Source organism: Kwoniella pini, chromosome 2, assembly GCF_000512605.2.
Source record: "Kwoniella pini CBS 10737 chromosome 2, complete sequence".
NCBI lineage: Eukaryota > Fungi > Basidiomycota > Tremellomycetes > Tremellales > Cryptococcaceae > Kwoniella > Kwoniella pini.
In genome coordinates, this window is record NC_091717.1 from 578673 (window position 1) to 598768 (window position 20096).

The 20096-nt window shown below is 42.7% G+C and overlaps 7 protein-coding genes across 7 annotated transcripts; 5 read left to right on the forward strand and 2 right to left on the reverse strand.

The window, feature by feature from the left end:
- Positions 1–312: 312 nt before the first annotated feature.
- On the reverse strand, positions 313–7331 carry I206_101544 (uncharacterized protein; the record flags this gene model as incomplete). Its single annotated transcript, XM_019158186.1, has 14 exons — positions 313–320; positions 401–1272; positions 1330–1385; positions 1441–1475; positions 1537–1629; positions 1702–1843; positions 1920–2393; positions 2459–2543; positions 2605–2759; positions 2835–4745; positions 4799–6589; positions 6675–6798; positions 6868–7197; positions 7267–7331. 14 exons carry the CDS (start codon positions 7329–7331, stop codon positions 313–315), a joined length of 6141 nt encoding a protein of 2046 aa, XP_019008799.1.
- Positions 7332–8152: 821 nt separating this feature from the next.
- I206_101545 (uncharacterized protein) lies at positions 8153–9436 on the forward strand (the record flags this gene model as incomplete). The annotated part of the gene is made up of 6 exons (XM_019158185.2): positions 8153–8155; positions 8234–8241; positions 8313–8434; positions 8821–8878; positions 8951–9031; positions 9088–9436. 6 exons carry the CDS (start codon positions 8153–8155, stop codon positions 9434–9436), a joined length of 621 nt encoding a protein of 206 aa, XP_019008798.2.
- A 318-nt stretch (positions 9437–9754) lies between these two features.
- Positions 9755–12484, forward strand: I206_101546 (uncharacterized protein; the record flags this gene model as incomplete). The annotated part of the gene is made up of 18 exons (XM_019158184.1): positions 9755–9785; positions 9859–9963; positions 10036–10070; positions 10133–10168; positions 10231–10245; positions 10300–10389; positions 10506–10609; positions 10674–10849; positions 10943–11054; positions 11126–11240; positions 11300–11361; positions 11474–11548; positions 11614–11674; positions 11775–12009; positions 12104–12139; positions 12195–12272; positions 12338–12362; positions 12418–12484. The coding sequence occupies 18 exons, from the start codon at positions 9755–9757 to the stop codon at positions 12482–12484; spliced, it is 1458 nt and encodes a 485-aa protein (XP_019008797.1).
- Positions 12485–13459: 975 nt separating this feature from the next.
- On the forward strand, positions 13460–13585 carry I206_101547 (uncharacterized protein; the record flags this gene model as incomplete). The annotated part of the gene is made up of 1 exon (XM_070202408.1): positions 13460–13585. One exon carries the CDS (start codon positions 13460–13462, stop codon positions 13583–13585), a length of 126 nt encoding a protein of 41 aa, XP_070058509.1.
- Positions 13586–14279: 694 nt separating this feature from the next.
- Positions 14280–15872, reverse strand: I206_101548 (uncharacterized protein; the record flags this gene model as incomplete). Its single annotated transcript, XM_070202409.1, has 2 exons — positions 14280–14526; positions 15847–15872. The coding sequence occupies 2 exons, from the start codon at positions 15870–15872 to the stop codon at positions 14280–14282; spliced, it is 273 nt and encodes a 90-aa protein (XP_070058510.1).
- Positions 15873–17150: 1278 nt separating this feature from the next.
- On the forward strand, positions 17151–18477 carry I206_101549 (uncharacterized protein; the record flags this gene model as incomplete). Its single annotated transcript, XM_019158182.2, has 4 exons — positions 17151–17352; positions 17427–17744; positions 17795–18209; positions 18267–18477. 4 exons carry the CDS (start codon positions 17151–17153, stop codon positions 18475–18477), a joined length of 1146 nt encoding a protein of 381 aa, XP_019008795.2.
- A 581-nt stretch (positions 18478–19058) lies between these two features.
- On the forward strand, positions 19059–20045 carry I206_101550 (uncharacterized protein; the record flags this gene model as incomplete). The annotated part of the gene is made up of 2 exons (XM_019158181.1): positions 19059–19683; positions 19738–20045. The coding sequence occupies 2 exons, from the start codon at positions 19059–19061 to the stop codon at positions 20043–20045; spliced, it is 933 nt and encodes a 310-aa protein (XP_019008794.1).
- Positions 20046–20096: the final 51 nt, after the last annotated feature.

The window sequence follows — 20096 nt, forward strand, 5'->3', positions numbered from 1 at the left end:
CAAGCACCAGGTCAACCATCAAATCTAATAGGCAAATTCAATGAAAGATGGTTATAAGTAAAGAGGACTTCATACAATACCCTGCACTTGGATAATATACCCATGACAATCTATGTAATCATGCCAAAAGATTTCAATGCATTGATGAAAAGAAAAACATATAAGCGAAACTATTATGAAGAGAAAATGATAAGAATTGAGAGAATATATATGGTTATATCATGAATCGTAAATTGAGTTTTGTTGCAAATTGTCCATTAATTTTCATATTCATCAAACGATCGAGGGAAATTATAATCAGACGTAAAGGCATTATTGTTCTACAAATATTAAAGAATCAAATCAATTATCCCATCTTTACTAAAATATTTAACTTGTCAAGGAGGAAAAAAAAACTTACCAGCTAAAATCACTTCAATAATTCTATTTATACTTTCTTTTCTAGAATTTAAATTACATTTAAATTCATTTTCTAAATTTTTTCTAACCATTTTTTTAGTTAAATTATCTAAATTATTATTATTTAATTCAATAATTTTACGTATAGAAATTTCTAATTGATTTTCAGTTATACCTTGTGGACCTAATGTTAAACCAATAGAAGAATTATCAAAACCATTATCGTTTTCATTATCATTTTGATTTATTGAAGAATTTATACCTGTATCACCTAAAAAGTTTGTAATTGGTTTATTTTGATTTTCATCATATATTGAATTTATTCTTTGTTGTTGATTTTGTGGTTGTTGAACAGTAGGTGGATTATAAGTTGAATAAGACGAATTTCTTTGATTTAATCCAATTATATTATTTCCCATGATCATTTGTGTTGGTATTCCCATATTACTATGAAGTGAATAACTTGAATTTCTCTGATTATCGAAATTAGGTTGTCCTGCATAAAATGATCCTCCATACATACTTCTTTGATCAACATTCAAAGGTTGACCATATAGACTCCTGTTATCCCCATACATTGATCGAGTATCGCCACCACCGAGCGGTAAATGATTATTGGAATTCATTGGACTTCCCATTATATCCCTATTCTGGTAAGGTAATTGTGGTACTCCCATTCCGACCTCATTGTACATTGATCCACCTCTTGATTGAGCTCGTAAATCACCATAAGACCCAGAAGGTGAGAGTACTCTTGATTTCGAATCGTAATTGTCGTACCCATATGCTGAGCCTGGGCGAGAATCGTATTCACCTTTCACTGGTGGCATATACGAGCCGGAGTGAACAGACTCTTGATCCCACAATTCGTTTCTAACGCATCACTCGGTCAGTTGACGGAATTTCTCGTAATTTAACGCCTGAACTCACTCATAGTCATTCCAACTCTTGAGCGGTATCGATCGAGGGTCAAATTTACCTTCGTCCTATTGCAATTATTGTTAGTACAGCCATAGCAATCTACATAGTAGTGCATCTCACATGAATGACAATCTTTTTACCCTTTTCGCCCACAACTATAAAAGAAATTAGAATTAACAGTTAAACTTTTTTCATGATTGTCAATGACGGACTTACCCAATCGAGTGGATCCCCAACTGAAATCGTCCATCTTCCAGAACGAGTATAACGGAAGAAAGAATGAGAAATATGGAATAGCAGCAATGTAGACTAATAATCTCCGTTCATTAGTAACCAAGATATATACCTCAAAGAGCAAGAGACGGAGGAGTGTCAACTCACAGATCATCCAGGCTACCATATCCCACCTTAATCTAAATATAAAGATTAAAGCTTGCAATCCATAAATGGCAGCTAACATGATAATACTGAGTGTGGGTATTGATTTTCCTTCTTTGACAATCAGGTAAACCAAATAGACAATCTTTCAATAAATAATCAGCAATCTATAATCTCCTGAACCTATTCAAATGGTATGAAATGGAAACAAGACTACTCACATAAGCCACCGTTACAGGTGCGATTATTGTAGATAACAAGTCAATGAAAACCACGAATCTCATAGAGAAACAACAAAAACCACAAAGTTGATCTAAAAAGACCAATTCTGCCAAATTATGTATTGTAGAATTGATCCATCTTCTTCTTTGTGAAAGCAACACACTACCTTGATCAGGAGCGACAGTCTGAGCGTAGGCATCTCTAACAAATTTGGTCTTGTAGTCGTTGAAATGTTTCAAAACTAAAGTGGTTAGATATCGATCTTCTCCTAAATGTAACAAATTCTTCAAGTGTAAAGTATCGACTCGATTTTCTGAATAATCTTGTATGATACCATTCGAAATGAATAGTGGTTTATGTGTATCAGGGGATCGAAGTCTGTACATGGAGAAACAACCCGGAAGACATGTGATCGAACCGAAAAGGGATTCGAACGCTTTTGCCAGATGATGCGAGATGAAGTATTCGTATACCTGATGAAAGTCCAAAGTGAGCTTGCGATCAATGTACATATGTCAATGGGCTTTGTGCAGCTCACCTGCATCATAGTCACTATCGATTGCTTGGAATTGGCGATGGAAGTTTCCCCACAAACACCGATAATCTTCTTATCATGCATCATCCTACATCCATGCGTCAAGCATTAGCGGATACAATATATGGATAAGATTGCTCCCTACTCACGCTGATACCAATCTATTCAAAGACATCTCATCGACGGTTGTATCCGCATCGACCATGAACAGATATTCATAGAAACTTGGATTCACTCCTATAACATTCTTGATCTGATGATACATCTCTAATTCAAGCGGATTCATGGGTGCATTGAAGTGGACCTATCGCCGCGTTGGCCATCATCAGCAGAGTTCATCAGATGTGAACGAATGGGACGGGAAATAAACCGTGCTCACCTTATTGAGGAAATGCATGACTATCATTTGAGAATCTCTCTTTCCTCGATTACCAGGTTTAGGTCTTTCTGTAGGTTTACCAACTTTAACAACCACCAAGTAAGGTACAACATGTCCAGCACATTCATATAAACCAGCATAAACTTTACCCATATTATGTTGTTTACTTCCTTCTCCAAGTGACTGGAAAGAAAGAGGTTCAGGATCAGAATTTTGATCAACCCCTAAGATATCCAATACTATCGCAGGTGTGGGTTTATCATTTCCGTATCCTTTAATATTTCCATCACAAATAATCATGAGTAATTTCCTTTTATCGTCATATTTTAATCTGACTAGTGAGTCGATAGTACGTCGCAGAGATTCTTCTCCTTCGGTATAACATGGTACCTGACAAATAACGAATTTATCATGATTCTCAGGCGCTCTTGAAGAACCGAAATGTAAAGCAGCTAAAAATTTGAATCCAATGATTGCAACCATAACTATGGATAAGGCCAAGAGGATGTAGGTAGAGAATTGACATTGAGGTGAATCTCTTGAATCAACTTTTCCAATTATGAAGAGATTTCTCAAACACACTTTCTGTTTGTTTACCAGATCTTGACCGGCAGTTCCGGAAAGTCCGTCAAGAAGAGCCGTAATATCCTTTCCTGCATTGTAGGTGAACAATTCGACCACTTGAGGCGCCATGAACTGTCTGGAAGCTTGATCTTCAGTGGTCAAAGACACACCATTGGGCGCTTTCAGACCACCTCCGTTCTGTTGAATATATGTAGTCATTTCATATACCAAATTATCGTAAATTGCAACTGCTCGACCAGAGCTCGCCATTTTCTTGACATCTTTCTTAGTATATCCCATAAAACCGACTCTAAATCTATGTCTCATCATTATCATCATCTCAGCATACCAATCTGGTCGAGAATCATTGGTGTAGGCTCGAAAGTCGTGATATTGCATGAATACGTCGGAGGTGTTGGTAGAATCAAGGGTCACATAAGGACTAATAGTGTTGGTACCGTATCCATCACACAAAGCGCTTACTTCTACGGGGAACAAGCTCGTTGAGTCTAGTCCACCATATTGCATTAAACTCTTGGTAGGAACGACGGATACAGCCGTGAGATGAGTCGGTGCGAATTGTGATAAATCGAAAACTTCTCCTCTAATAGCAGTGAAAGCGTTATTGGGGTCGTTCTTATAACTATGACTTGATAATTCACTTAGAGTGTAAACATGTTGGGTGGGACAGATCAATGGGCCGAGGAAAGCAATGACGAAGACGGTACAACCACAGATGAACCAGATGATTATGTTGATAGCTAACTTTTCTCTCCAAGCTTGTCGAATATCTTGACGTTTCATTCCACCAATCTTGCTGAGAAGGAAACCAGGAATCCAGAATGTTAGGAGGGTACAAAGCCAAACCCATCTTCTTCTCGCTATCGATTCCTTATATTCTTCCGTGATCTCCCCATCCTGAGGCTCAAGATCAAGCACGTCTTTCTCATCTTTATGATCGAAATCCCTGAACATGTTCCTCGAAGGTGCATAAGTTTCGGTACCTATATTTGAATTGGAGTCACCAAATTGACTAGTGATCTGACTAGGGGCGAATCCTCTAATTTCATCAAAGTCGTCTGGCGAGTCTTGACGAAGAGGCTGAGCGTGATCCACTAAGGGAAGTTCTACATTGGACTCATTCTGCAGATAAGGATCAGAATACCCTAGAGCAGGAGACGCAGCAGGGGAGATATCTCGATTATTGTTGTACGGTGAGAAGGGGTCGACTTTCCGATCTTTGTCATCAAGATACTCCATATCTTCCCGTCGATGTCGCTGTTCATCTCTCTCTTCAGCTCGCAAACGATCTTCGAAGCGGTGGAAGATAGAATGTGATAGGAACACCTTGAAACGTCATCAGCTGGCACGATATATGATTTCCATAGGATATGACTCACTCTGTTCGCCCCAATGACCATCTGACTATCGCTAAGTCCCAATACCCTTTTGAGATCTTGTAGTCTATCCACATCCGAAGGACCTTTCAATATACCCCTGATGTCAAACTCCTCCGCATACCTATCACACGCTTCGAAGTGGGTCATCCTGACTTCGTACGAGTTTTGCAGTCGATGAGCCATCTCGGTCAAACCGAGAGACCGAATTTGAGATTTCATACTTCTAATTTCGACTTGTGAGGGCAGTTGACTATCATTTGGCCTCAGACAAAAGATCAACCAAGGTTGAGCTTGATCAAAAGTCTGAAGTAACGTATCTAAAGCTGACCAATGTTGACCCGCTACACAATTTAATGATTTTCCGGCATTACCTCCGTCATTACCTCCTCCAACTTCATCATCTTCGCCTTCTTCCTCTTCTATCTCCGTCACCGCTTTGAGTGGTCTACCTTTCCTTCGTCGAGTTGATGGAGCTCGCATAGGTCTTACAGGTTGTTGGACAGCTACGATCTCATCGTCGTTTCTAGGATGTGCTTGGGTGGCGATTGATTTAGAGGAAAAGAGAGATTTGATGAATGGGTTATTTGATCCCTGATGTTCTGACACTACCGGAGCACCGGTGGTAGTACCTCTCAAAAGACGTAAAATATCGGCAGAAGTCTCATTGGCGTTTCTTGCTAAGAAATTCTCTGTAGTATAGGTGACTGGTCCATCATAGTGATTTATGGTGAAAGTTGAATTACCACTTCTACTTTGGGTTGAAAGGGAAAAGGAGGCATGTCCTGTGAATCTCTTAGCCATGATTTCTAAGAATTGAGACTCGTTCTTCTTCTTTCTAGCTTGGTCATCCATGATATTCACTAACCCACCTTTACTATCGGACAACATCTTTACGCATTCGGAATTGTCGAAATACGGTGTCCTTGTCGCGGTGAGTTTCTCTTTACTAGCTTCTTCCAGCGTGTTTTCGTGAACTCGATGTAAGACCCAATTTTGGACCTTTTCATTCGCAAAGTTGAAGCAGAATTGATCAAGCGAGTTGGACATAGCTACTGGTCCATGATTATTCTGCATACCTGGTAAGTCTAATAGAGCGATGAAAGATCCAAAAGAATCTTTGCATAATTTCTGGTTGATATGTTCGTTTAGCCAAGAGAAGAGTAACGAGTAGAGTGTTCGAGCGAGTTCATCCCGTACTGATTCTGCTTGTTCGGGATCCAGGAAAGTCGTGTATACCTCTTTCTTCATCAAAACCGTTTTGAAAGAAAATAATTCTGCAAGAGCTTCTTGAGATACACCTAAGAATTCAGCGACAGTTGAAAGGGTTTCGAAGTTGGTCACAATGGCTCCTTCATGCTGGTTCCCGCCAGTCTCGAATTGCAGATTACCGATATGTAAGATCGTAGCTAGAAGTTGACAGACCTGAGCAACTAATCGATTCGATAGTCCAACGGTTTTGAAAGCTTGTTTGAGCTGTTCGAATCTCGATCGATCATCGGTCCCTGTTCTTCTGACTCGACTTTGCAAATATCGGTAAGAGTTGATATTCTCCAATTTCAAGAACGATTTCTCTTCACCATGTACACCGCTAACTAGATAGTAGAATACGTGAAAATTTCTTTCACCGCTTGAAGGAGTTTGTGATACTCTTGACCGTTCAAAGTAATACTCGATAGTCTTCAGCCCTTCTAGCCGACCTCGATCGTTGAATTGGAGCTCAGTGTAGTTGCCGAAACGGGAGGCGTTGTCGTTTGTAAGTGTATGTGCATTACCGAATGACTCGAGGATGAACTGAGAGAGAAAGGTTAGTCACAATCTCCCACAGATAAGAGCGGTTGATACAGATGGACGGCGCTATAGAGTACAAAAAACCTACCTGGGCGTTGGCAACCTGACTACCGACTTTGGATCCTTTCTTCCCTGGGGCAGCTACACTGACTTCGGATATAGCTTTGATAGCTAATCTTCTGATCTCCGTTTTACCAGACCCTACCGATCCACTATCAGATCGTAAGCGGCAATGTTCAGCTTCTTCATCCCATAACAGTCATGACAACAAATCGACTTACCTAAGCACAACGATCTGGTCTTGCCTTGTTCTCCTCATATTATATAATGCATCCAATGCCAGCTGAAAGACGTGTGGTCCTAATCCGCTGTTCTTGCTCTTAGTTGATGATTCCGGATCCCTTTCCCTAGAAGTCTCATCGTCAACTTGTGATCTATAATACTCCGCTACATAATCTTGTAAGGAAGCATCTCCATTGAGTGGCAAGTATGCGTGCGGATTGACTGATATCAACGATGAAGGGGATAAAGTAGTGTATGGCTGAGATATGAGGAATCGTTCTCGGAGTGTAGCAAGGACTGTATCTTCTGCTAGAGTGGCTCCCAACGTGCTATTCATATGACCAAATTAGCGAATTATTTTTAACTTCTCAAATGGTCTAGACCACCGGGCGACATACCACAAGTCCGTTACTCCCTCAAATCTGTATCCTCCCCTGCTTTGTGAAGGCCCGGCAGCGGACATCTTGACTTCTACCAGATACGATGACAATTTTGTGATGTAAAGGCGATCGAAGCAGTGAACAATGACGATGATCGGCAACTATAATGAAAGAATGTGGTATCAATGTATCTTGATCAGACAAACGAAATCTTCGATCCAGGAAGAAGAAGAAACCCGAAAATACGTATACAAAAGACAGAATAAAGTGAAAAAGGAATGAAATTTTGGATGGAACAATTGTAAAGTGTGAATTGAATTGGAACAAAGGTTGTTTTATTAGTGTTGTATAATTGTATGATTGTATGAGGCGGAGGCTGTGCGTTAATGCGGCTTGTGTGTATAAATCGAACTCACCTATCCCTAATTATCTTTACGTTGTATTCATTCCCGCTTCATCTCGTCATTGTCATCTTGATCACTCTCGTTATCATCTCATGCATATTCAAAAATGGTGTAATCGTCAGTCAGAGATGTATGCATGTGATCTTATGAAATGTGAATTTTGCTTGGTATTTCTTGTGAATGATTTCTTTTTTTTCCACCCTTAACGATTAAAGGTGGAATTCTGAAACACCGGTCAACCTCCACTTCTTACTAAACCACGTTTCACATTTCATCACTACTTGTACAAGTGCCAAATCACTATATACCGCATAACTCCGGTGTTCTTATATCGTCCTTTCCAGCGGAGGTAACCGCTTCCATGGATAATGTCCTTTGAATAAAAGTGATGATGTCTCCTGAAGTTGGAGAAGCAATGTTGTTATTCTACAATCTTCTCATCATCATTATTCCTTGTCGTAAACCTATCACTACAGAGGGTCGCCTGGAAACCACAAAAAATGGTGAGTAATCAACTGTGCAGTACCTAATTTCTGTACGGGCTTGAGATGAACTGCTGACAAACCCTGATGTCCACGCAGAACCGAACGTATGTCTAATCCATGCCGCCTTCCTCGTAATTTACTCTGATGGAAGCTGATATCGCGTCCTTCGTCGTAGCGTCCTTTACGTTTCTGGCTTCGCCGGTAATCTCCGAGCTAGAGATTTAGCATATGAATTCGAGAGATATGGGAGATTGATTAGATGTGATATTCCAGCTTTAAAAACCCCTTCTTCATCTCGTAAGTAATTATCCTCTTGTACATCGCGCCCCGCTTCTCTGCCAATCAGTCCCTCACCCCTTCTCTTCCGAACCATTTTCGCTGCCTTTAGAGATGGTACTTGTGTGACTGGGTTCTCATTCTTTAATTTACAAAGACATCGATCCGAATTGGCAATGAGACTAAATCTCCTTACAAACGATATTTCGTCTTCTTCTTGTTACTTCTCTCTGGCGACCGATCGATCACCTTGACGAAAGGAATATCCTCTTGCTAATCGATGGCGGTCCCGGTTCTGCAAACCACCGGGAGAAGTCGAGAAATACTTGAGCGAACTTCGCGGTCTACGAGCAACATTGCCAATCGCCTGACGCACAAATAGCTTACGTCTTACGATCATTCGTTAGCTTTTGCCTTTGTGGAATTTAGACGAGAAGATGATGCTGAGGATGCTTACTATGATATGTGAGTATGATGATTTAATCGAGGTAGAGATGTGCTTATTTTCATCGTTGCTGATGTGTTTAATTCCCAAAGGCACGGTCGATCCATTGATGGTAAAAAGATAACTGTACAATGGGCTAAGAGACCACCGAGCACTCAATGGAGACATGATGGGTGAGTTGGCATCTGCGGATGCAATAGCAGAGCCAACAACTGACAAGTTGGTACAGAATTAGCGACAGTAGAGATCGTCGAAGATCTCCTCCACCTCGAAGACGATCCCCTTCTCCTCCACCTCGAAGGAGATCTCCTTCCCCCCCTCCAAGAAGAGGAAGAGATTACGACGATGAAGCCGACGATAAGTCAAGGAAAGGTGATGCTGACAGAAGAAGATCACCTTCTCCAACAAATGGAAACGGCCGAGATTCCAGACGAAGCGAATCCCCGCCTCCTACGCGAAGGGATATCAAAGATGATAGGAGTAGAAATGGTACTGCCTCTGCATCTCCGGTCAAAAAAACTCGAGCCCTTGATGATGAAAAAGACAAAGACGATGAGAGAGAAAGAAGAGATGATTAAAATAGCTTTGATAAATAGCTAAATCAGGTTACGAATCAAGCGAACATTTGTATACAAGTCCATAATTCGATAGCTAGTAGTATATGCATTCTTACGTGTATATGATCCTGTCGTCAAAGTACTGTTCATTCGTTCACCGATTGATATATCTGTTGAAAGAAATTACGCCACCTGACTCAAGGATTGATTTTTGAATCAAATGATGGAGACTCCGCACAGTGACGCGCCAGCGAAGATCAATCCAGAAAATCCTTACTTGCCTGTCATCTTATTTCAACGTTGTTTCTCATATTTCTACACTCTGTATTAGAATATTCAATGACAGCTACTAGAACACACAGTATGAAAGGTGAGCATCCATCGATACTTCTTCCGACCTCCTCCTTTTTAATTGGCAGGGAAACTGATATATCTTTTACCAGTCAATATCAAACATTCAGGTAAAACTCATCTCATTGAAGTTGATCCTTCTAAGAGCGTTAGTATCTTTAAAGATGCTATATACCAAGTCACAGGAGTCCCAACAGGTAAGCTAGTCATATTGACGTTGCTCGAACGATTAGAAATATCATGTTGACCTAGATCTTTGATTTCGGTAGACCGAATGAAGGTTATGATTAAAGGAATTTTGAAGGTATATCCATGACATCACGACAATCTCCACTTGAGAAAGCTGATTTACGATTGGATTTGTAGGATGATGCGGATCTTTCTAAATTAGGATTGAAACCTGTAAGGCTGACATATGCCTCTTGGAAAGTTATGTAATGTAGCTAACAAAACTCTTTATATAGGATCAAAATATCACTGTATGTTCCTTCAATTGAGGTTATCAGATCAAAGGACTGATAAAGTGAGAACAGGTTATCGGTACTGCTGGACCATTACCAACTGCACCGACGGAACAAATCACTTTCTTAGAGGATATGGATCAAGATCAAGTCGCTTTAGCTGTGAGTGTTGGCTTAGGATGACATCCCTCATTCCCCTACAGCTGCAAATATTTGGATGTTCTCCTCATACTTGATGTTTTGGACGAAGCTGATTGTCTGCACCCTTCGCGCATTAGGAAGGAAATCCAGCAGGCTTGATCAATTTGGGTCAGACATGTTACCTGAATTCAACTTTACAAGCATTGAAAACTATACCTCAGCTGAGCGTAGCCTTAGATTCGTATGTCGGATTCCTCATCTATCCTTCACGTTCCAGAATCTTGCTAATTCTCGTATAATTTTAGCTACTCCACAACCGCTAATTCTCCAGAAGGAAAGGTCACCAATTCCCTCAAGAACTTGTTCAGTGGATTGAACCAAACTGCTGATGCGGTTGCGCCATTCAACGTATTGAGCAATCTTCGAATATTGGCTCCTCAATTTGCTGAGACTGATAATGCCGGAAGATATTCTCAACAAGGTGAATTCTACAATCCAATCTTTAAAGTTTTTTTGAGATAATCCACCTTATCTGCCCTGCAAGTGTCAAACTAATAGTTCATCATTGTTCTAGATGCCGATGAAGCTTGGACGCAACTTCTTTCAGCTTTGAAATTGAGTTTAGGTGGATCAAATGGAGATGAGAACGCTGTGGACAAGATGATGGGTCTTGAATTGACGTCGAAGTGAGTCTATAATATTGGCCAGTGAGCCCCTTCACATACGCTTGTCATGAGCTGATGTGTAATTGGTATAGATTACAGTGTGTTGAAGCACCTGAAGAACCAGCTACAACCAGCAAAGAGAGACAGTTGAAACTGCAATGTAACATATCTATAAATACCAATTTCTTGGTCTCTGGTATACTTGATGTGAGTTTCTAAATTCTGTTGACTTGTCGACGGGAGGCTGATGTAGCTATATGTGATAGAGCTTAAATCAGCAGATAGAAAAGACAAGCCCAAGTTTAGGTAGAATGGCTGCATATTCATCGTGAGTCTGGAATTCAGGAATTTCTCTCAGGACAGCTCGCCTGTTGTAACGAATCTCCAGTATCCTTTGAAGCAAGTCACATGAGACGCTGATCTTCACATATTCAATTTAGTGAATCTCGTATATCCAGATTACCTCAAAATTTAGTTGTTCATATGGTAAGGTTCTACTGGCGAAGGGATATCCAGTAAGTCTCTACCAGTTTATTCCTAAGGAGGATCTGAATCGACTCTAACAAACATGCATAATCAGGAAGAAAGCCAAAATCATGAGAAAAGTCAAATTCCCATTACAATTGGATACCATCGACTTGGTAAGTCGCTCATAAACAAAAGTCCTTAGCTTCACCCCCATTTGCCTTTTATCAGCCGTTCCTTTTCACCTTATGCTGATCGGTTGAGTTGGCTTTACAGGCAACAGAAGAAGTCCGAACACAGCTTCAACCGGTAAATTCAGCCGTCAAGCAAATACTCAAAGAACGGGATGATAGGGCTAAGATTATTAAGAGGAATGCAGGAAAAGCGACTAGCGACGATGCTACAAAAGAGGTGGACATTAGAAGAGATGAAAGGGAGAAGATAGCTGAATTGGTCAAGGAGAAGGGAATTGCAGACGACACGAATGTTTCCGGGATGTATGAACTTTATGGTAAGTCATTTGGCCATCATCCGTTTCTCCCGCTTTTGCTGCTTTACATGACCTGGCCGCGTAAGCATGTCCGTTGCTGACAATCATCAAATAGCTATGGTAACGCATAAAGGAGCCTCAGCGGATTCCGGTAAGTTTATCGTTGCCATATCAGAGCATCACGTTCAAAGCTAACATCGGAATAGGTCATTATATCGGATGGACGAGGAAAGAGAGTGATGTACCTCAAGCATCAGGTGAAGAGGAATGGTTTAAATTCGATGGTGAGTTGACGATTTCAGCTGAACTTGTATTGGTTATTTGGAGATTGACGTTAGTCCATGCATAGATGACAAAGTATCCGTGGTCACTGCGTGAGTTCACTTGGTTCTCTTATAAGATCAAACAGTATACTGACAATAGTTATAGAGACAAAATATTGAATATGGATGGGGGAGGTGAAGATTCAGTAGCGTACATCCTACTTTATCGGTAAATTTGAACTATGTCTATCGTCTACATAGACCGGCCGAGCTGACAGACTTTTCATAGTGCCGTGAACATTTAATTCGGCCGATGATCATACAAAAACAAAAGATTACTGGCATGAGAAAATCGTTCTAGATCAATTACAAACGAGAAGATGAAGAGGGAAGGGTACAAGAGATGAAACGAGGTGTTATTACTTCTTTTTGTGTATAACAGAAATGGGGTGGATCATATACAAAGCATAGTCTGCTTACAAATATAATATGAATCTACACTTCATTGTTCTTTCAATCCGTCTTCACACAATATGCATTATGCATTCTTTGAACAATAAAAAATGAACAAAAAGAGTACTTTAATGAAGTTTCATGTTTCGGAAGATATAATTAACCGGGTCGATCAGGAACAAAGGGACCATTTATACCACAGTTTTTTTGCCTATTGTTCTTATTCGATTTCATCTTTATTGTTCATCTTCTTATGGTATTTTATGAATATAATTCGCTGTATATGTCAACTTGCATACAATACAAAAGTATGTGAACAATAAACATATACATTAAGGGATGTATGCAAGAATCACAATAGAACAATATACATGTTCTTCAACTTATAATTCCGCGTTAAATGAAAATATTTATCTATTGTTCTCCAAAGTGAACAAAAATGATTATCCTGAATAAAACATCTTCAAATTGAATATTTTCTTTATTGTTCTCAATAATTTCGGCAAGAAGAACAATAAAAATCACCAAAAAAAAAGTCAAAACATGATGCCGAATTTATTATTCTTTATTGTATTTTTTATACTGAATAAATCGAATTATTACTTACAAATATATTGATGAACAAAGATATATAAATACCCCTTCATGAATCAGTACGTTCTTTTCTTTTCTTCAATCAAACACAACAATACAAACTCCAAAGCCTTTCAAACCTCTCCAACCCAAACAAACCACAACCAAATTAAACCATTACAATGGACGCTTTCACTGCTATCTTCAACAACGTTGCTGCTTTCGCCGCTCAAACCTCCGAAGCTCCTCGAAATGAGGAAGCCGCTGGAAGTCACAATGGTAGTGGTACTCAATGCGTGATCGCTTAAGCCCAGTAGGTGTTACATTATCCTTCCTAGGTATTTGTATGGCTGATTCGAAACTGACAGCTCGTGACGCACTCTCGAATCAAAATTAGTAGAAGTGGATGTGAAGGCGGATTACAGTAGCATAGCTTGAATAATTAGTTATGCATATTTATAGTATCTGGACATGAAAGCTGCACTCTGTCTCTGAAAGCGGAAGGGCACCTGAGATTAAGGTGACTGTTGGCTGTCCGGTTGGACATGCGAGTGACTCGCCAGCTGCATCTTGTGCTCTGAGATTCCGCTAGCAATGCGTTTTGTTTGGCTGGTGCGATTGGTCAGCCGCTTGCAACATTATGACTGCACTGCTTCGCACTCATATTCCCCCTTGGCCCTTGCGAGGTGACGGAAAGACAATTCTCAAGTCCATTTGTTCCCATAACCAGTATATAAGGGAGTTCAATCCCGATCCAGAGCGAGTCTCTCTCTTCAGCCTTGTATCACTTTGCTCGTCCGATGGATTTGATCAATTGCAATTGCTGATAATTAAGCCAAGTCGCTGTTGCTGCATGCAATGTGAGGGGCATAGTAGCAGTATACTTATCAGGAATACATGTCAAGAGCTATGGAAAGAATCTCTGAGTCTCATGTCGAAGAGAGCTGCCCGGATACACGCATGACAAGACACAGGAATCATCGAAATCACTAATTGCGCTTGTCAACATCCAGCTGGATGCAGCGCACCATGAACCGTGTAGTCCCCGTCAACCCCTGTCATTCCAAACGAAGCGACTGCCAGATTGGCGCTAACAACAGGTACCCCAGGACCGAAGACGTAATCTTGTGAAGTGGCTGTCGCGTAAGTCAGATCCAGTGGGGTTGAAATCGGGGAATTGCTGAGATTGGTACTCCAACCAGGCGGAGCCGTAAGTGAGCGAGCATATACCTGAGTTTCATTCAAGGCCCTAGTGGAAATGATCAACAGACAGGAATTATTGATGAGGCCCATTACATAACAGGGGCTGATATTTCTCGAGGCAAGAGACTCACCTTGGCTGATCCAGAGGAGGAGCAAGAGTGCCTTTTTCGTTAAGGGGTGCTGGCGACCGATGTAATTGGCTACGTCGTCTGATGATGCTGGCATGCCCCGACGCGTCAGAAGCTTCTGGAGTCAACGTACCCGTCCGTTGATGTGTTTTGAGATGCTGCACCAAATTGTCCTGACGTGTGAATGATCGAAGACATGTCGAACACAAGAACGGCCTTTCATTTGTGTGGGTTCGTATGTGCCTTTTAAGATGCTCGAGGCGCTTGAAGACTTTACCACAGTTGGTATACATACAGCCATAGGTACGTAACACAGATGCTGGTGGTCTATTAGCATCGTCTACACGGCATGTCATCTGCTAGTCAGCTGGGCTATCGAGTATTATGCTCATAGTTATGAGCGATAAGCCCATGAACGCTCACCAAGAGATCCTTGTGCGGCGTATGTCAAAGTAGGAGATGATGTCCATGCACGCAAGATTCCAGTATGCTTAGGAGCCTGACGTTGCTCCGCTCGAGAGCTCTCCGGGTCATTGGGGGTCAAGCAGCGGCGCCGTGAGGCACGTCGGCGCTTATAAACAGAGCTGCCTGGTAGCAGAAGCTGGTGGGACACTTGCGGGTCATTGGAGGCTGACGGCATCGGCGATTGACTGTACATTCTATCGAATTGATCGCATGGAAGCTGGAATGATGCTACAGCTGAATCAGATATTACCACGGGCGGAAGACCGGAAGGATCCAATAGCGTGACGTCCACCGGTTGCTATGAATTTTCATGAGCGTAATTCGCAGAGTTCCTCCTCTCCTACAGTACGCACTGAAACAGGTGACATGAGTCCCGGGTTTTTGCCGGCAAATTGCTCAAAAAGAGTCCTGGTAGGATCGTATCTGCTGGGGGTCAGCGGAAATTCCAGGCACACGATGGTATGACAACACTCAACCGGAAACTGATAGCTGGCTCTCCAACGACCACAGAAGTAGGCTCCAGTCCAGCTTTCTCCCTCTTCAGATCTCTCTCCAATGCATCGAGGAAAAGTCGATCATGCGGGACAGAGAACCTTGGCATCCCAGTTAGTAAATGTAAGACGATAATCATATAGACAGACCTACCAGTAAAACACCTGTTCGTCACAGCGACACGCGTTAACAGCCAAGTCATCGCAAGGAGGGGAACCGGGACATACTTTTTGCTAAGGCATGAAGTCAGCCACGTTCATGCAAGTATGTCGTTCGCTCACTTTTTTCTGAGTACGGATGCAGCCATTACGAAAGAGAAATTCCAGCAGCGGAGATCTGCGACTTATCAGCATGCGCACATTTCGAAAGCAAGTATCTCGTACTTAGGCTCTTCGAGAGCAGCGTCTTGCCCCGGTTTCAGATTCCGAAGATCCGAGAAAACGCCTTCTTCCCACTTTTTGTTGGAATGAACTGGCCGTCCGAATGCTTCGAACCTGAATGTCAATGCGCGCACTGACCGAGTCCGCGCAATTGATCAGCGTGGACAGAAAGGTGTTGGCATACAGTTTCGACTCACCTATATCCGTGCCAGTAATGTGGAATAGGCCTTGCCACAAGACACAGGAGACGCATTCTCCGTTAGGAAGCTGAAACTTGTGCAAAGACGGTATCGACTGCATCCAAGTATAAGACCCTGTGATCAGCAGCAGGTCTTGTTCAGTACAAACTTACGTCTATGGCAGTCTCACGCCAGCAAGTAGGCGCTGTAGCTAGGAACTGTAAGGCGATCAGCAGCTCAACTTGGTAGCATATCGATAGACCGATGGCTCACGAATTGTAGTCGGCTTAAAGTATCGACTCGAACCGATTCGATATCGTTAAGAGGCCTTGGGGAGCAATTGTTTGGAGGAGGTAAGGGGTACAACTCCTCAGGCAGGATATTGGAGCTGGTATATGTTAGGCTGTTGCGATCGCAAAGAAGACTGAGCTCACTAAATAGCAGATCCAATCCTTTCCAGACCCCTTGATCCGGAGCGATTTCGTATGAAAGCATGATTTAGAGACGACGAACAAGGCTCGTTGGCGGTCTGCACTGTCAGAGGAAGCATCGACATCGCTATATGTGTTGACTAGTATGCGGTGACTAAACTGCAGTATCTTTCTGGGAAAAGGCCATTGTTAGGGTACTGATTGAAACGATGATAGAAGAACTCGAAACCAGGTCATATGTTTTCAAATCCATTCTGAAACGCATACACCACTACTGAAACTGTCCGGCGCGATTCGCTTACGTACTCGAGAGGAACAAAAAGACGCGTTGTCAACAGCCACGTTTTGCAAGCCAAGATACCTTATTGTTCTATTATGTCTTATTGTTCGCTAAAAAGCTTATTGTTCGTATGTGTAGTTGCAGTTCAATCTTTTGTCCTGAGTGCAATACCACATAAACTGCAGATATGATGGGCCATGAAAAGACTTATATACTCGCCATGCCAGTGCATGCGGTCGATTGTCTTGTTCTCTACAATCTAAACACTACCACTTTCAGACACTGCTCCTGCTTCAAAATCATCCATTCGACATCATGCGTCATCCTGACTACCCATTGTGGAGTTTCATCGCCATGCTACTGGTCCTTCTTCCATCACCTTGGCATCTTCGCGCTAGAAACGTAGCCACCCTTTCCCTCATATTTTGGCTTTTGCTAGCGAATATAGTTACATTCGTCAACAGCTTGATGTGGGCAGACAATTTTCGAGATCTTAGTCCCGTCTGGTGCGATATAAGTGAGTTTGCCATGATCCAGTCCGTCGAGATAGGACAGTCGTGATTCGAACTATGTACTCTGACACAAAGCTAGGTGGTCGGGTACTCCTACTCATCAGTTACGCTCTACCCGCTTGCTCCCTTGCACAGATGAGACGTCTCGAATTTGTGGCCTCAACGCGTCGATCAATCATCTCCGCGAAAGACCGAAAACGAAGGATCATCGAAGAACTCACAATTTGTATCGTTGTACCATGCGTTCTAGGGGCCCTGTTCTACGTGGTTCAAGGGCACAGGTACGACATTGTCGAGAATATCGGTTGTATCATTCCCGTTTACACTTCAGTTCCGGGCATCATAATGAGATATGTAGTACCTGGTTCAATAGCTGTGGCTTCATTAGTCTTCGCCTGTGAGCTGATCGTAACTTTGTATATTCCAATGTGCTGATGTCTCTCGCAGCGTTGGCAATCCGATGGTTTCTCATTCGACGGCTTCAATTCCAAACCATCTTAGCTGCATCGGACTCCAGTCTCTCCACAAGTCGTTATCTTCGCTTGGTTGCCCTAGCTGTGACAGATAGCGCCATCCTCATCGCATACACAATATACGATTCGACACCAAACTCCGATGCACCACTGCTGCCATACCAAAGTTGGAAAGCTGTACACCTTAATTTCGATCAATTTGCTCAGTACCCCGAGGAGCTTCTCGGAACGGTCTATCCAATCTTTGTAGCCAACGTGTACGCGCCATTTCTCTACTCTATTATCTTCTTCGCCTTCTTCGGGTTCGGGGAGGAAGCTATCAGTGGATATCTCACTCTGGCGTCCCGGTTCATGAGCTTGCTGGAGCGAATAGGCTTTAGGAGAAATACGTGAGTCTGTTGCGCGTTACTGCATTAAATTGTAGTCATCTGACAAGCTTTCATCAGGTCCGCGCACCGATTTGACGATCAAAATTTCACTCTCGGTTCCAAGATCATGCCGGCTGATGGGGATGCGGTATCCTTCGGCGAACGACCTGAAGATGTTGCTACCGCGACAGAACAACAGGCGAAGCCTGACTACAGACTTGGTAAAACAGGTTATGTCAATCAGCTGCACGATGGTGTGGCTGTCACAGTAGAAAGATCCATTGTATAGGAATTGCTTGGAGAATGCATTCACAATCTTTTCACATGCACTGCCTACACAGCATTTGATTCTGAATATGCAGGATCGCAGACACCAAGGACATAAGCTGTGTATCGAGGAGCGAGGACAGATGCATGAGCTCAACAGACCAGGAGCTGAGGCTTGGCACGGTTGCAAGTCCCCTTTTACTGCTCATTGTACTAGAAATGCTGTCAGCATATTAATCGCGATACTAGAAGCATCGCACTCACATAGAGGATCGCGGAAATCTGAATGACGAGAAACCTTAACAACAATTAGTGAGGATTCCATAGATCCAAAGAGACTGAGGCTCACGCTTATGGTTATTGTGGACTACGGCCAATACAGTCATCTTCTCTCGCTCTTTACTCAAAGGTAGTCCGGCCTACAAGCAGGGTCGCCGCAAATCCTCTCGGGATAAGAAAGCTCGTCAACATCGGGGTGGAACAAGCACGTCCAACTATGACACGGGCGATGATGAAAGCGGATCAGATTGCGATAGAGTACACCGATCCGAATATTCCTTCCCCGTCGGCGTTGACGAAGCATCCTTGTCTAACTCAAGCTATATGACATCGGCACCCATATTTCCTGAGATGCGAGGCTCATCCGCACCTATCAGCACCGCAGACACGCATCACTCGGTAAACATTGGACAACATGCCGCCGCCCATTACAGTGCTCTGCCGAATATTCTTCCCCACAGCAGCCTACACCATGAGGCTTGGCCTTGTGGGACTACCGTGGCCGCGCCGATTGCTCTTCAACCATCAGCTCATGTCACCCAGCATCAACTTGGCCAAGCAGTCCCCGGAACATCGGGATCGACGATCCCCCCTTCCAAGGGTTTCAGCTGTCCTCTTCTCTCTTGTGGTAGATTGTTCAAGCGTCTCGAACAACTGAAGAGGCATGTTAGAACGCATACACAAGAAAGACCCTATGAGTGCACTAGATGTGCGAAGCGCTTCAGTCGTAGTGATAACCTGACTCAACATATTAAAACACACGAAAAGGCTGATAGAGGAGAACGGCTGAAAACCGAGGCATCCGAGAGTACAGAGGACGATATAGCGATACTTCTAGAGGCTGAAGTTGATGCCATGGCTGCGCGAGAAACCAAAGGCTATCATGTGTCGGCGCCACCCGAACAATCATATGCCCTCAGTTTTGGACAAAGTCAACCGGTTTCATCAGGTTAGCTCATTCGTTTGCGGACCATGCGGTTACCTTGCTAATATCGTGCTTTAGGCCATTTCAGTCCTTCGCGGGTGTCAATGTTATCCCCCTCGTTCTCCGGTGCAGAAGATCATCCTAGTCACGTCATGCCAAACAGTCAGTCTGGTCGATCCCCGCTTGTTCGACCTGATTGGACGCCGATGAGTAATCCTGCGATATTCGGGGCATTGTCCGAGAATCCTCTATTCAGCAAGCGACATAGATCCATGACCCCAAATCTCCCCCCTTCCGGACGAACGAACATAACAGAATCTCATACGGCATTTCAAGCATCAAACACATATCTTGGTGCTTCTCGTTATCATCCTTATGCGCCTTAAGTAGTGCACCAGTATCACAACATTTCACTAGAGCCGCTTCACTCGATCCCT